Genomic DNA, 17409 nt, shown 5'->3' on the forward strand with positions numbered 1-17409 from the left:
GATGGAGTTTTGCCATGTTGCCCAGGCCAAGTGTACGTTTCTTTAACTCATTTAACATGGATATGTATCCTTTACAACCTTATCTGATAAATCAACATCTGGATTATCTTTGGATTGGCTTCCATTGAGAATAATTCATTTTCCTGGCTCTTTGTAAGTCAAGTAGTTTAAGATTATATTCTGGACATTGCGAATGGTATGATGGATTCTAGATTCTGTTATATTGCTTAGAAAAGAGTTGGTGTTCCTTTTTTAACAGGCAATTCACTTGTTTAGATCCAAATTGAAGACTATCACACCTACAGGAGGACAGTGGATCTTATCTCAATTATTTTCTTTAGTTTAAGCCTCAGTTGCAAACTGCTTTCAATTTCTCTTGCCCATATTGTACAGGGGTTAGCCAGAGACTTGGACTGAGTTTAAACATGGAATCATAATTCCATGGGTTCCCTTTCTCTAGCTATATCCAGGTTTTCCCGTCTCCTCACTCTCTGACTGTTCTTGTTGCTCCCAGTCTCCTTTTCCTGGTTCTTCTGGCTTGAAAGATGGCAGATTTTTTAATTTGCATTTTAGCTGCCTGTTATTAATGCTGCAACTTTGGCTGTCCTCAAGGTAAAACCACAAAAAAAAAAAAAAAAAAAAAGCAAAACAAAAAACCCAGTAACTTAATCTCAGGCCAATCATTTGCTAAAGATGTTGACTCTCCTCCAAAAATTGTGTGTTTAAGAGGAAAGTGGGCTGGACTTGGTGGCTCATGCCTATAATCCCAGCACGTTGCGAGGCTGAGGTGGGCAGATCACCTGAGGTCAGGAGTTCAAGACCAGCCTGGCCAAGATAGTGAAACCCTATCTCTACCAAAAATATAAAAAATTAGCAGGGTGTGGTGGTGCATGCCTGTAATCCCAGCCACTTGGGAGACTGAGGCAGGAGAATTGCTTGAACATGGGAGGCTGAGGTTGCAGTGAGCCAAGATCGTGCCACTGCACTCCAGCTTGGGTGACAGAACGAGATACCATCTCAAAAAAAAAAAAAAAAGGAGGAAAGTGGTAACTTAAAGGGAGGAGTAAATTTTATCCCCAAACAACAGTTTCTATTTTAGGCAACAAATTCCAGCAAAAGAGGGGGAAAATGAACCTGAGTGAGAGTCTGTACAACCAAAGCTGTTAAAAGGAATGAATAGTGCCTGACCCTTAAAAAGTGCTGAATTAGATGAATGGTTTCAACATGGCTGACTAGATGCATCTGGCACTCACCTCTTTCACAGAGTGGAACCCAAATAGTGAGATATTATAGTGATAGTGAGATCGTAGATAATCACACTTCAAATAGATCATCTAAGAGAGAACACTGGGATTCAACAGGGAAGTGACAAGAAGCTCTGAAAGCAAGGAAGGAGAGAAAAGTAAAGCAGCCTATTTGACTGGGATCAGCTAGGAATCTGGAGAGGCTTCCTATGCAGGGAAAGAGGAAGTGAGACACACAGCAGCCCAAATACCCACTGTGAACCCTAATAATAATAGCCATGGGAGACCCCCTTGATGCTCATGGACCCTGAGACTAACATAGGGAGCTGCCTGGAGACTTCATGAAGGCATTGCTCCAGAGAGATATCATACTGGGTCCCACAAACCTCCAAGTCCTAAGCAGCTATAACACAGTTAGATTTTCAGAGCCCAGCCCCCACCAGACTGTGTCCTGCCCTGCCACCCAGGCTGAATTAGGAGCCACACACAGCAACCTCATTCCCCTGAATGGAGGGGCAGCTGCACATTTTCACACTTCCCAAGGACAAATTCCACCGCCTGCAACCACCACCACTCTGAGCTGCCGCAGGGCAGAGGTGTAAGCGAAGCCCAGTCCCTTTACTGCCTGCCTATGGATACTCCCAGGGAAAGCAACCCCACTCTCCATGTCAGTACTGCAGCATAGCTGCTGCTGCCCTTTACTTGAGCATTCCACCGGAAGCCTGGGGATCACCCCACCCCTGCCTTCCATAGCCAGCACCTGCAGGCACCACCAGGGTCACCGAGGGCAGTTCTACCCAGCCTAGCTTCATACCCGCCACTACCCAAGCACACTATATGGGAAGCCTGAGGATTGCCCAGTTCAGTTCATCACCAGTGGTGCCTGAGCACTCCTCTTAGAGTCTGAAGTTGGGCCTACTCAATCTGCTGCTACCACCACAGCTGGCATCAACCTGTACGTGCAACCTGCAGGTCTGGGGACTGGCCTGCCCAACCTGTCACAGCCACTGCCAGCACTAGTATGGAACACTTGGGTTCCAGGGGATTTTTCCATCACTGCTACTGTCATCACCCACATCACTCCACACCTGCTGCCCAGGGGCCCAAGAACTTGCCCACCTACCTGGCCCACTGCTGCCATTTCCAATACCTGAGTAAGCCATCTGAAGGCCCAAGAATCTACCTGCCTGGATCCATTAACACCAGTGCCAGTGTATGCTGCCTTGGAGCCAAAGGACAAGCAGGCTCAGACCACTGCTGCCACCACTGAGGCCTGAAGACTGGCCTACCTGGTATTTCAGTTTCTGGCAAAACTTAACCAGTCTGCACTAACAACCACACTCTAATCTACCAATGAAACCACAGATACCTCTGACTCTATTTATGGCCAAAAGGAATGGTAGAGACTATGCTACTGCATGCATCCAGAACCAAAGCCAAGTATCCTTTCCAACCATCACCATAGATACATCTTCAGGAAAATGTTCTCCACTACAAACCAAATTCAAAAAATTGGAAGAAGCAACTATTACACCAGGTGCACAAGTATAAACATAAAAACACAGAGAAATTGAAAAGCAAGGATATGTGACACATCCAAAGGAACACAGTAATTCTTCAGCAACAAATCCCAATCAAAAAGGAATTCACAAAATCCTGGAAAAATGATCCAGAATATTGACACTAAGGAAGCTCAGTGAGATACAAGAGAATTCTGAAAGACAATACAAAGAAACAGAAAAATAATTAAGGAAATGAAGAATCTACCAAAGAGATAGGTATTATAAAATAGAGCTAAATTCTGGAACTACAGAATTCATTGAATGAAATACAAAATACCTTTGAAAGCTTCAACAATGCACTAGATCAAGCAGAAGAATCCCAGAACTTGAAGAAGTATTGAAGATCTTTTAAAATAACCTAGTCAGACAAAAATAGAGAAAAAATAATAAAGATGAATGACTAAAGCTTTCATGGCATATGGGACACTATAAAGTGGCCAAATATATGAATTTTCAGTGTCCCAGAAGACAAAGATAAAATGAAAGAGTTAGAAAACCTATTTAACAAAATAATAGGTGAAAACTTCCCAAGTCTAGCAAGAGATTTATATATCCACATACAGGAGGCTCCAAGATCCCCACAAGTATATAATTCAAAAAGGTTTTTTTCCATGTCACATTGTAGTCAAACTGTCAAAAGTCAAAGACAAAGTGAAAAATTCTAAAAGCAAAAAACATCTGGTCACCTATAAAAGAAACCCCACCAGACCTAACAGCAGATTTCACAGCAGAAATCTTACAGTCCAGGAGAGGATGAGATGATATATTCAACATGCTTAAAGAAAAAAACAAAAACAAACAAACAAAAAACCCTGCCACCCAAGAATACTACACCCAGTATAATTATCCTTCATAAATAAAAGAGAAATAAAGTCTTTCCCAAACAAACAAAAACTGAGGAAGTTAATCACCATAGATGGGCCATACAAAAATTACTTAAAGGAGTCTTATACCAGGAAGTGAAGAACAATATCTACTATTATGAAAATACAAAAACCACTGGTAAGCAGACACACAAGAGAGAGGAAGGACTGAAATGTTACCACTATAGAATACCATGAAACCACAATGATAAAAAGTACCAGAGAAAGGAAGGAACAAAGGATATACAAAACAACCAGAAGTCAATCAATAAAGTTAGGAATAAGCCTTCACATATGAATAATATTGAAGGTAAACATGTTAAACTTTCCATTTAAAAGATACAGACTGGGCAAATAGACAAACATGACTTAATTATATACTGCCTACAAGAAATGCATCTCACCTGTGAAGACACATATAAACTGAAAATAAAGGAATGTAAAAAGATATTACATGCAAATGGAAACCAAAAGCAAGCAAGAATAGCTATACTTACATCAGATAAAACAGACTTTATGTCAAAAGCAGTAAGAAGAAATGAAGGTTATTCAATGATGATAAATCAATTCAGCCAAAGGATATATCAATTCTAAACATGTATATACCTAACACTGGAGCACACAGATATATAAAGCCAATATTATTAGATTTAAAGGGAGAGAGAGACTCCAGTGCAATAGCAGTTGAGGACTTCAACACCCCACTTAGCATTAGACAGATATCTAGACAGAAAATTGGATTTAAACTGCACATTAGACCAAATGGACCTAACAGATATTTACAGAACATTTCATCCAACAGCTACAGAACACATATTCTTCTCATCAACAAACAGAATATTCTCCAAGATAGACCACATGTTAAGACACAAAACAAGTCTCAACACATTTTTTAAAACTGAAATAATATTAGGTATCTTCTGAGACCACAATGGAATAAAACTAGAAATCAACAACAAAAGGAAGTTTGGAAACTATAAATACATGGAAATTAAGCAGTATGGTATGAATGACTTGGGTCAAGGAAGAAATTAAGAAGGAAATTTTTACAATTCTTGAAACAAATGAAAATTGAAACCCAACATACCAAAACCCATGGGATACAATAAAAGCAGTGCTAAGAGGAAAGTTTATAGCAATAAGCATCTATATCAAAAAAGTAGAAAGACTTTAAAAGAATCTAATGGTGTACCTCAGGGAACAAGAAAAGCAAGAACAAACCAAACCCTGGATTAACAGAGGGAAATAATAAATAGCAGAGCAGAACTAAATAAAATAAAGACTTAAAAAGCAAGAAAAAGGGTCAGAAAAACAAAAGGTTGGTTTTTGGAAAAGATAAAATCAATAAAGTACTTGCTAGACTAACCAAGAAAAAAAGAAAGATGGTCTAAATAAAATCAGAACTGAAAAAGGAAACATTACAACTGATACCACAGAAATACAAAAGATCATCAGAAACTATTGTGTACAACTATACACTAACTAGAAAACCTAGAGGAAATGGATAGATTACAAGACACAACCTACCAAGACTGAATCAGAAAGAAATAGGAAACCTGAACAAATCAATAATAACAAGATCAAAGCAATAATAAGTCTTCCAGCAAAGAAAAGTTCAGGACCAGACTCTACCAAAAAAAAAAAAAAAAAAAACCTCAGATCTAATAAATTCATTAAAAGTTGCAGGATACAAAATCAACATACAAAAATCAATAGCATTTCTATACATTGATAATGAATTAGCTGAGAGAAATCAGGAAGGCAATCTCGTTTACAATAGCTACAAAAAATAAAACACCTAGGAATAAATGTAGCCAAAGAGGTGAAAGATCTCTACAAGGAAGGCTATAAAACACTGATCAAAGAAATTGAAGAGGAGACAAATGGAAAGAGACCTCATGCTCATGGATGGGAAAAATTATTTTCCCATGGGCATACTGCCCAAAGCAATCTACAGATTCAGTGCAATCCCTATCAAAATACCAACATCATTTTTCACAGAAGTAGAAAAAACAATCTTAAAATTTATGTGGAGCCAAAAAGAACCCAAATGCCAAAGCAATCCTAAGCAAAAAGAATAAAGCTAATATAGCTAAAACAGCATGGCATTGGCATAAAAACAGACACACAGACCAATGGAACAGAAAAGAATTCAGAAATAAATCCATATATTTGCAGCCAACTGATTTTTCAATAAAGGTACCAAGAACATACAATAAATGGTGCTGGGAAAAGTGAGTATCCATATGCAGAAGAATGAAACTGTACCCCTGTCTCACTATATTAAAGAAAATCAAGATAGGCTGGGCATGGTGGCTCATGCCTGTAATCCTAGCACTTTGGGAGGCCAAGGCAGATGATTGCCTGAGCTCAGGAGTTCAAGACCAGCCTGGGCAACATGGCAAAACCCCACCTCTACTAAAATACAAAAAATTAGCTTGGCGTGGTGGGCGCACCTGTAGTCCCAGCTCCTTGGAAGGCTGAGGCTTAAGAATCGCTTGAGCACAGGAGGCAGAGATTGCAATGAGCCAAGATAGCACCACTGCATTCCACCCTGGTTGACACAGTGGGACTCAGTCTCAAAAAAAATAAAAATAAAAAATCAAGATGGATTATAAAGACTTAAGTGTAAGACCTGAAACAAAACTAGAAGAAAATTTAGGGAAAGCACTTCAGGATATTGGTTTAGGCAAAAATTTTATGGCCAAGAACTCAAAAGCACAGACAATAAGAACAAATAAATAAACTAGACTATACTAAACTAAAAAGCTTCTGCATGCCAAAACCTTTTGAATGGGAAGTATTTGCAAACTATTCATCTAATAAGGGAATAATATGTAGAATCTGTACAAGGAACTCGAACAATTCAACAGTAGAAAAAACAATTAAAAAGTAGGCAAACACAGATTGGGCAATGTGGCAAAACTCTGGCTCTGCAAAGAAAAACAAAAAAATTAGCTGGGCATGGTGGTGCCCTACTGTAGTCCCAGCTATTTGGTGGGACTGAGATGAGAGGATCACCTGAGCCCTGAGCGGTGATTACACCACTCCAGCCTAAGTGACAGTGAGATCCTGTCTAAAAAAAAAAAAAAAAAGTAGGCAAAGAACATGAATAGACATTTCATGAAAGAGGACATACAAACGGTCAGCAGGTATATGAAAAACTGCTCAACATGACTAATAACCATAGTGAGATATCATCTTAACCCAGTTAGAATGGCTATTATTAAACAAAACATGCTGGCAAGGATGTGGAGAAAAGAGAACTCTTGTACACTGTTGATGGGAATGTAAATTAGTACAGCCACTATGGAAAACAGTAAGATTTCTCAAAAAAAAAAAAAAAATAGAATTACTATTGATCTAGCAGTCTCATTATTGGGTATAGAGCCAAAAGGAAACAGTGTATCAAAGGGATAACTGCAGTCACATTATTGCAACACTATTCACAATAACCAAGATATGGAATCAATCTGTCTATTAACGAACAAATAAGAGTTTTTAAAAATTGTAGTATATACACAATTGAATACTATTTGGCCATAAGAAAGAATGAAATGTCATTCACATCAACATTATGTTAAACAAGACAGGCACAAAAGATAAATTTCACATGTTCTCACTTATATGTGGGTGCTAAAACAATCTCATGGAGGTAGAGAATAAAATGATAGATAACCAGAGGCTGGAAAGTGAGTGGGTGTGAGGGTGGAATGAAGAAAGATTGCTTGATGGATACAAGCATAAAGTTAGATAGAAGGTATAAGTTCCATTGTTCGATACCTGACTGTTGTCACCTTACAAAATATTGTATATTTCAAGCAGCTAGAAGAGACTAATTGAAATGTTCCCAGCACATAGAAATGATGAATACTCAAGGTGATGGATACCAGATACCCTGACTTGATCATAACACATTCCAGGCAGATATCAAAATATCACATATACTCCATAAATATGTAAACTATTATGTATATCAGTAAGCAAAATTGCATGTTTTCATTCAGTTTCCACAGAGCCCTCAGATAGTTGTTTTTGTGTTTTATCCCATTTACAACTAATGCAAGTGGATTAGTTTTAAGTGCTCACTCTTTCACACAGGAGGCAGGGGGTTTTTTGGCTTACTTTTAAAGAATAAAACATTACAGATAAATTGAAGTTCTCCTATAGTGCCTTCTCCAATCCCACTGCATCCCAGAGGCAGCCTCTTTCACAAACTTCATACGGATCTGGTCCATATTTTTATACTGAGCCAATACAGGTTAGAGGTTTGGAGTGTAAGCTGATTCATACTGCCAGGAATACCTTTACAAGTTATTTACCCTCTCTGTGCCTCTCTTGGTACCTACCTAATAAGGTTGATAGCAAGGATTGAGATAATTTGTATAAAACATGTGGGATAGTAGCTAACATTTAGAATAATAAGCACTCCGTATTTTGACTGTTGTTTGTCATTCTTACTATAACCACTATATATTTTATATGGGTTTTAAAAAATTTACAGAGGGGTGATTCTGTAAAGTTTTGGTTCAACATTAGTATCTCAAGCTCCTCGTAATCCTTTTTCCTATTTGTTATTGAGCCATATATTTTTAAATGTTTGACTCCAGTGCCAGATACAGTACCTAGCACATAATAGTCTAGGAAATTTAAATTGAAATATATGTGTCATTTACTGGTTTTGTTAACCTCTCAATAATCTGTTTATTTCCCGCACAGCTGTATTCTGTACAGGTGGAAGAGATGGCAACATTATGGTCTGGGATACCAGGTGCAACAAAAAAGGTTAGATTTTAATTCTGAGAGATTTGGGATTACCCTGTACTTAATTTTAAGTGAAAGAGTTAGTGATTTCATCTGATTACCACCAGAGGGCGTGTACTCATAATTCCCCATTTCTGCTCACTGTTCCAGATCTCAGGATCTTTGTCATTGTTACAAGTATTACACTCACGTATTTATCCCATATTGTCTTCTGAATTATAATGCTATTTACCCACATTATTGATGGACTTAAAAATATTAATACGCAGCCTCACTGGTAAATGTCTTTAAATTTATTTTGGTTTTCAAGAATTTTTATTTTTTTATTTTATTTTATTATTTTTTTTGAGATGGAGTCTCCGTTGCCCAGGCTAGAGTGCAGTGGCATGAACTTGGCTCACTGCACTCTCCACCTGCTGGGTTCCAGCAATTCCTCTAGCTCAGCCTCCTGAGTAGCTGGGATTACAGGCACCTGCCACCATGCCTGGCTAATTTTTGTTTTTTTTTTTAATAGAGATGGGGTTTCACTATGTTGGCCAGGCTGGTCTCAAATTCCTGACCTCAAGTGATCTGCCCACCCCGGCCTCCCAAGGTGCTGAAATTACAGGTGTGAACCACCATGCCCGGCCTGATTTTAAAGAATTAGATTGAATTCAAACATAAACTCATGGTTGTCTCGTGATGCCATTAAGCAGACAATGATGATTATCTCACTGTTCACGTTTAGTTAATTTATTAAAAATTTAGTTTCTGCATTTTGAAAAATTGATAACATAGTTGTACATATTTTGGGGGGTATATGTGATATCTTGATACATATATAGAACATGAAATGATCAAATCAGGGTAATTGGGAAATCCATCACCTCAAACATTTTTCTTTGTGTTTGTTGGAAACATTACAATTCTTCTCTTCTAGTTTTTTTTTTTTGTTTTTTTGGAGATGGAGTCTCACTCTGTCACCCAGGCTGGAGTGCAGTGGCGTGATCTCACCTCACTGCAACCTCCACCTCCTGGGTTCAAGTAATTCTCCTATCTCAGCCTCTCGTGTAGCTGGGATTACAGGTGCATGCCACCACGCCCTGCTAGTTTTTGTATTTTTAGTAGAGACAGGATTTCACCATGTGGCCAGACTGGTCTGGAACTCCTGACCTCAGGCAGTCTGCCTGCCTTGGCCTCCCATTCTTCTAGCTATTTTGAAATAGATAATAAAATTATTTTGAAAAATTTTAATAAACCTTATTTTGTAGAACAGATTTAGGTTCACAGCAAAACTGAGCAGAAAGTATAGAGAGTTCCCATATAGCCCCTGTCCTGCCCACACACAGGCTTCCCCACTGACAACATCCTATGCCTGAGTGGTACATTTGTTATATAATCAGTGAACCTATATCAACACATGCTGTCACCCAGAGTTTATAATTTACATTAGTGTTATATAGTCTTAGTATTACACATTCTGTGGATATTGACAAATGTGTAATGACACGCGTCCACCATTGTAGCATCATACAAAATAGTTTCACTACTCTAGAATTCTTCTGTGCTCCAATTATTCATCCCTACCTCCCTCTAAGCCCTGGCAACCGCTGATCTTATTACTTCCCCTAGTCACATTTCCTCCATGTCATTTTATGGCTTTATCAAGCTCATTTATTTTTAGTGCTGAATAATATTCCATTGTCTGGATGAACCACAGTTTATACATTCACCCACTGAAGGACATCTTTGTTTTTGTTTTTTTGGAGATGGAGTCTTGGTTGTTTCCAAGTTTTGGCAATTATTAAAGCTGTTAAAACATCTCTCCCTTTTTATACATTATAGTCTCACCACAGGAGATGTAGTGTAGCTGGCTCTGCTGGCTTCTAATTTCACCAATTTGGTCAAAAATTACTTAATATTGAAGTTTTATGTACACATGTTGTACTCAGCATGTAAGAATCCTGAAACCTAAATTTCCTTGGAATATCTTTCAGATGGGTTTTATAGGCAAGTGAATCAAATCAGTGGAGCTCACAACACCTCAGACAAGCAAACCCCTTCAAAACCCAAGAAGAAACAGAATTCAAAAGGACTTGCTCCTTCTGTGGTAAGGTTTTACAGATGTATACATGTGTGCAGATCTTATCTGTAGGATAGAATAAATGGGAGGCTATTGATTAAGTGAATGAGAATCTTCATGATTTTCATTTGATATCAATGGTTTATTGCTTATTCAGTGCCTACATTTGTGGTTCTCAAATTCTAATTTTTAGTTCTTCTGAATTATAATTACATTTACCTATATTACTGATGGAATTAAAATATACGTAGGCTTGTTGATAAATATCTTTAAATTTATTTTGGTTTTAAATAATTAGATTGAATTAAACATAAGATCATGTTGTCTCATGCCATTAAGCTTTCAAGTGATGATTTTTTTTTTTTAATTTCAATATCTACATTTTTAAAAATTAATAACATAATTGTACATATTTTGGGGGGGCACACTATGTATAATGATCAAATCAGGGTAATTGAGATAGCCATCACCTCAAATACTATGTACATCAGAGTTGCCTGAGGCACATGTTAAAAATTCACCTTACTGAGTCTCATCCCTAAAAATCTCTCTACACACACACACACACACACACACACACACACACACCCCTATAGTATAGTGGAATTCATTAGGAAAAGTCGGGGAGGAGTAGCTTGAGGAAGCATATTAAGTACTGTGATGCAGTCTTCTATGGGGAAAAATACCTGTTGTTTTCGTAATACAAACTACAGAGAGATACGTTTTTTGTTTTTTGTTTCTTTGTTCTTTGTTTTTGAGACAGTCTCGCTTTGTCACCCAGGCTGGGGTGCAGTGGCGCGATCTTGGCTCCCTGCAAGCTCCGCCTCCTGGGTTCACGCCATTCTCCTGCCTCAGCCTCCTGAGTAGCTGGGACTACAGGCACCCGCCACCATGCCTGGCTAATTTTTTGTATTTTTAGTAGAGAGGGGGTTTCACCGTGTCAGCCAGGATGGTCTCGATATCCTGACTTCGTGATCCACCCACCTCAGCCTCCCAAAGTGCTGGGATTACAAGTGTGAGCCACCACACCCGGCCAGCTTATTTTTAAGCATTTGACAAAATATTATCAAATATATTGAGAAATACATGGGTAGAACATAGTACCACTCTAATAACTTACAGTCAGAGCTCAAACAATGCCCGTAATATATCCTTTTTCTTTAAAAAAAATTGCCCTTTTTCTCACTTTAATTTTTTTTCATATTCGTGGTATGTAGGGTACAAGTTAATATTTTGGGGGAAGTATGACTGCTAAGACATTAAGACTTAAAACTATACACCATGAACAGGACACAAGCATGAATGGAGGCAGATAGTGGAGGCCGTATGAAGTTAAAATGAGTAACATTTCAGACATTTAAACGGGTTCTGAGCCAAGATAACTTGTTAGGTAATAGCAATTAGGAGGTAAGACTCCACTGGGCCTCTTTTTCAGAGAACATGTAATAATCTTTTATTCATAATTCTTTTGATACTCCTGTATGATAATCTAGGTAGAGCAACATTTTAGAGGTTAAACCAGCACAAGAAAGTTAAGTAAGTTTCCTAAGGATACACACAGCGTATTAGTAGGGCTGAGTCTAACTAGATGCAGTAGGCTCAGATAAGCAAAATCTTTTAGTCACCAGTTTGTTTCTTGAGTACAAGTTGAAGTATTATATACTGAAACTTAATGATCCTTGCTAAAATTATCTCTTGGTCAGTATATATATCTGATTGAGCTCATTAGAGAAGACTTCATCTAAGTCAGTCTGGGGAGAAAAGTCGTTTTTTAGCACCTCGTTCTCTTGATGGTAAAGATTATGATGCTCAAGATAGAATCTTCTTTTTCTTTTCTTGTGCTATCAGGATTTCCAGCAAAGTGTTACTGTGGTCCTCTTTCAAGACGAGAATACATTAGTCTCAGCAGGAGCTGTGGATGGGTAAGAGTCTATTTCTTATTTCTTCCAACGAGATCTTTTTTTTGAGCTGTGATGGTACAGTCACATAGTCTCATTATAATTGAATGTGTGCGCTTTCAACTGTCAACACAGCAAGTACCCCAAATGAGAAAAGGAACTGTAGATCACATTGGAAAATACCTAGTTGAAAGACTCTTGAAGGATAATTAAATGAAAGAATACATGTGTCACGCTTAGCACATTGTCTAGCACATAAGAGCAGTGGTAGCTGCTGTTGCTATCTTAGAAAAGCTGGCTGGGTAGCTTGCTTGCCTTATGCAATATAATTTAGTCACTAATTCTCATTTTGAAGAGTAAAATTTCTGTTACTTCGGGTTTTATCTTTTCAGGTTTAAGAATATCCTAAAAGAAGAAATCTGATTCTGGGGATGTAATTAACATTTCTGGGAGTAATCTAACTAGATTGATGATAGTAAGGTCTAATGACTTTCACATACCTATCATCCATGATTAGTCTGAATTCTTGGCTTCCAAATAAGTCTGCTCTGTGATGCTTGTTGGTTGCTTTGTAGAATATAAAATCTTTGCAAATGGAGACTCTCTTTTTAAGCTTCCTTCCTATTATATCTCTCAAGGCATCCTTCCCTTAAAATTTTTAATTTAAAATATGATGGCTTACCAAACTAGGATTTCCATTGTGTCCTCTGGGCACTAAAACCCTCTGAACCAAATTATCAGGCAGGAATGAAGGATTATCTAAAAGTTATTAGTTCTGCTTGTGAATGACTGTGAAAGCTTGCTCTGTTTGTTTCCAAGAATACTGTCATTTCATATCAGGTCTGTGTTTTCAAGTTGCCTTCATGCTAGAAGTAGAGGGTTAAGACAATTATCTCAGTAGATGAAATGAAAAAATACTTTATTTCATGGAACAATTTGTTTAGATTATTTAAGGAGTTATGTACGGAGATGTAACCACAGGGACAGAACTTACTACTTATGATATCAAAGGATATATGCAGAATATTAAGGCTTAGGAAGTGTTTTTTCTAAAAACAATGGAACAATTACTATCGGCACTCAACCTTCATCTTCCTTTTCCGTTCCCTTAGAGTAAACTCCAGTAACCCATCACTGGGTCAAATCACATCTGTTTCCGTTCTGTCAGAATTATAAGCCTGGTATTGGAGACAACAGTGTAAGATAGTTTGATTTGTTTCCCAATTAAGTATCCTCACTGTACCTAGCTAATGTGCCAGAAGAGTTAGATTAAAAGTCATTTCACATTTAGTGTAATTGAAGTTGTTTGGGGTTGGAAGAAGGTCTACAAAATATTTATTTGCCTTGGTTTTTAGGATAATCAAAGTATGGGATTTACGTAAGAATTATACTGCTTATCGACAAGAACCTATAGCATCCAAGTCTTTCCTGTACCCAGGTAGCAGCACTCGAAAACTTGGTAAGCCTTTGTATAGGTCTTTTGGGGGAGATATGAGTTTTTGTTAAAAACAAACAAACAAACATTAGGCTAGTTTCCAGTAACATTGATATGAAAAATTCTAATATGTGAAGTTCAAAAGATAAAAACTCAGAAGAATGTTTTTGGTTTGTGTATATTTTGGGGACAAAGAATTCTGATGATTCTTCTTAAGGAACGATCTATTTTTGTCTGTACGTTTTGTCTCTACCTCAAATCTACTCACCATCATCAGGACATGCTAACTTGTTTACTTTTTCCAGGATATTCAAGTCTGATTTTGGATTCCACTGGCTCTACTTTATTTGCTAATTGCACAGACGATAACATCTACATGTTCAATATGACTGGGTTGAAGACTTCTCCAGGTAAGACATTAGTCATTCAAATTCTCTTACCAGGAAACCATTATGGGCTTTTTTTTGGTAATGATAATTCAATGGGTTTTCTTCTAAACTGAACTTGTTAAACCATATGAGGACTTTGACATCTTTGATTACATCCGGTGATAATTTCATAAGTGTACATTCCTTGTGATTTCATAAGTAAGCTGAATTGTGCTTTACATGGTGACTTAATTTTATTTTAATAGAGAATATCTCCTGAAATTATACCCTTTGGCCTATATTTAGAATTCTCTCAATTTTTGATTTAATAAGCTGTGGAGTAGACAAAGCGCTTCTGCTCAGCTTTTGTCCTCCTTAGGGGCTGCTGGTTAAAATTAGGGGACTGAATTTCTCAGACCCCCAAAATAGTTTTAGCCTATCTCAGCCTTCTCCTTAATGTTAAAGAGAGGCCCTTTTATTTCTAGATGTTTTCCCCAGCCTCGCCTTTTTTTTTCCCTCAAAACTATAAAAATAGAATCTGATACTTACAACTAATAAATGATAGTTTTAAAAAGAAAACCCAAGTTTCTCAAGCATGCTTTCCTCTTTTTTTAATCTTCTCCCCTCCCTCTTCCAAATCACCAGCCTCAGGCATGCTTTAAGAGAGTTATTTGGGTTACGTTATTTTTAAGAACATCAATTTCTTAAGCTACATCTTAGTAGCCTGGTTATTCCTCATCTATAGATCTTTCAAAAACACTTTGAATTCCATAACCAATCCTCAGAGTTACCCAGCTTCCACTAAAGTGAAATGGTTTGATAAACAAGAAACCTCAAGTACAGAACTTGTCATTTTATTTATTTTTTTTTTAATCTTTTATTTTTTATTTTTTTGAGATGGAGTTTTGCTCTCTGTTGCCCTGGCTGGAGTGCAGTGGTTCGATCTCAGCTCACTGCAACCTCTGCCTCCTAGGTTCAAGCAATTCTCCTGCCTCAGCCTCCCAAGTAACTGGGATTACAGGTGCCCGCCACCACGCCTGGCTAATTTTTGTATTTCTAGTAAAGGCGGAGTTTCACCTTGTTGGTCAGGCGGGTCTCGAACTCCTGACTTTGTGATCCGCCCACCTCAGCCTCCCAAAGTGCTGAGATTACAGGTGTGAGCCACCGTGCCGGTCCAGAACTTGTCATTTTAGCTGAGATCTTAAAGAAGTTTCCAAAGGTCACTCCAAGCAATCTTATTAGGACTTTAGTATTGGTGGCAGTATCATAGTCGGCATTTCTGATGCTTTGCACTGGGTCTGATTTTCTCTAAGCAAGAGCAATAATGTTTAGAAAAGGGAAGAGGTGTTTCTTTTGCTGCTTTCCTTAATGGAATCTGAGCTTGGAGAACTGCTAATTTAGTTAATCAAAAATCTTTCCTTGAAAGATAAAACCTAATCCTGATTATATTATCAGATGTACAAGAGCTCTTTCTATATAATTTTTGCTGCAGTGTGGCACTGAAAAGGGCCTTGAGTTTAGTGTCCTGCCGTCAAACACTTCGCTAATGATTTAGTAAACCTTTTGTGTGCTTCTATTTAATTTCATTTGCTCAGATGGATAGATAGGTAAATAGATTAATAGATCAATTTGTTCCTTAAAAATTGAATGACAGCTGGCCATGGTGACTCATACCTATAAACCCAAGCTGAGGCTGGCGGATCGCTTGACCCCAGGAGTTCAAGACCAGCCTGGGCAATATGGCAATATGGCAAAACCCCATCTTGACAAAGATGCAAAAAATTAGCTGAATGTGGTGGCATGTACCTATAGTCCTGCTACTTGGAAGGCTGAGGTAGGAGGAGGTTTGATCCTGGGAGGTTTGAGTCTTCAGTGAGCCATGATCTTGCCGCTGCACTCCAGCCTGGGTGACAGAGTAAGACCCTGTCTTAAAAAAAAAAAAAAGGCCGGGCGCGGTGGCTCAAGCCTGTAATCCCAGCACTTTGGGAGGCCGAGACGGGCGGATCACGAGGTCAGGAGATCGAGACCATCCTGGCTAACACCGTGAAACCCCGTCTCTACTAAAAATACAAAAAACTAGCCGGGCGAGGTGGCGGGCGCCTGTAGTCCCAGCTACTCGGGAGGCTGAGGAAGGAGAATGGCGTAAACCTGGGAGGCGGAGCTTGCAGTGAGCTGAGATCCGGCCACTGCACTCCAGCCTGGGCTACAGAGCAAGACTCCGTCTCAAAAAAAAAAAAAAAAAAAAATTGAATGACAACTCTGTGTGTGTGTGTGTGTGTGTGTGTGTGTGTGTGTGTGTGTGTGTGTATAACATCTTGTAATTACTTGTCCTTTTCAAAACTTCTGAAAGGATCTTGGATTTGATACTTGATCTACCATGCTTTGTATTTATGGTGTTATATTAAGTGATGTTCATGAGGATGACTTTGCAAGATTAAATTGAGCTCATTAAAGCCAATATGCATTTTAGGAGGATTTTTAGCAAGGTTTAAACATTTACAGTGCATATCATACCAGCCTTTCTTAGACCAGCAGAGGGCAATAAATCCTTACAGGTATAGTGGGAAATTCAGGCTAGAGTTTTCCATTCATAGTTCAGAGTTGAGGAAGATTAAAAATTACAGTTTTAAAACAATGTTCAGAATAAAGGAGCTTGTTTATTTTGCAGTGATAATAGGTGTATACAAATTGATTCATATCCTGCCTCACTTTCACAGTAAAAATATCTGATGTGAGGAGTATTTGCTATGCCTGCATAGCTTTTTCCTTAAAAGCTATAAATACAAAGTTCTTTTCCAGCTTTATTCTAGAAAATGGAAGAGATTCCTGTAAGCACTTATGGAAAGCTGTTAAGTCCCCTACTAATACTTTTCTCTCTGGAGTGTGATTGTTTTTTCCTGCCTAAAGGTATCCTTAAATTCTCCAAACATTGAGATTTTTCTCTTGTATTTCCTAGTAATGTTCTAATGTCAGAGGCCTCAGGTTTTGACCTTCTTAGGATAGAAGAACCTATCAAGAACGTATGCTAGATTGGGTTACCTGCCCTTTTGCCACTGATAGTGAGAAGGCTAAACCTAATCTAGTGCCTTGCATATGGACATAGTTTACCCCACTAGCTACTTCCACCATTCAGCCTACTTAAAATGCTGGATTAAAATGATTCTCACATCCCAGATAAGCTAGTAGTAAGTTTTAACCAGAACTCAAATGATA

At 38.1% G+C, this 17409-nt stretch overlaps 1 protein-coding gene across 4 annotated transcripts in view; it reads left to right on the top strand.

The window, feature by feature from the left end:
- LOC105493561 (denticleless E3 ubiquitin protein ligase homolog) overlaps nt 1–17409 on the top strand; it is a 67784-nt gene that overhangs the window by 18210 nt on the left and 32165 nt on the right. For all 4 annotated transcript variants that reach the window (XM_011761298.3, XM_011761299.3, XM_024796500.2 and 1 more), the window contains 5 exons: nt 8389–8454; nt 10410–10522; nt 12344–12417; nt 13749–13852; nt 14134–14238. In XM_011761298.3, coding sequence (XP_011759600.1) covers nt 8389–8454; nt 10410–10522; nt 12344–12417; nt 13749–13852; nt 14134–14238 — 462 coding nt within the window. The remainder of the gene's footprint in view (nt 1–8388; nt 8455–10409; nt 10523–12343; nt 12418–13748; nt 13853–14133; nt 14239–17409) is intronic.

Source organism: Macaca nemestrina, chromosome 1, assembly GCF_043159975.1.
Source record: "Macaca nemestrina isolate mMacNem1 chromosome 1, mMacNem.hap1, whole genome shotgun sequence".
Lineage (NCBI taxonomy): Eukaryota > Metazoa > Chordata > Mammalia > Primates > Cercopithecidae > Macaca > Macaca nemestrina.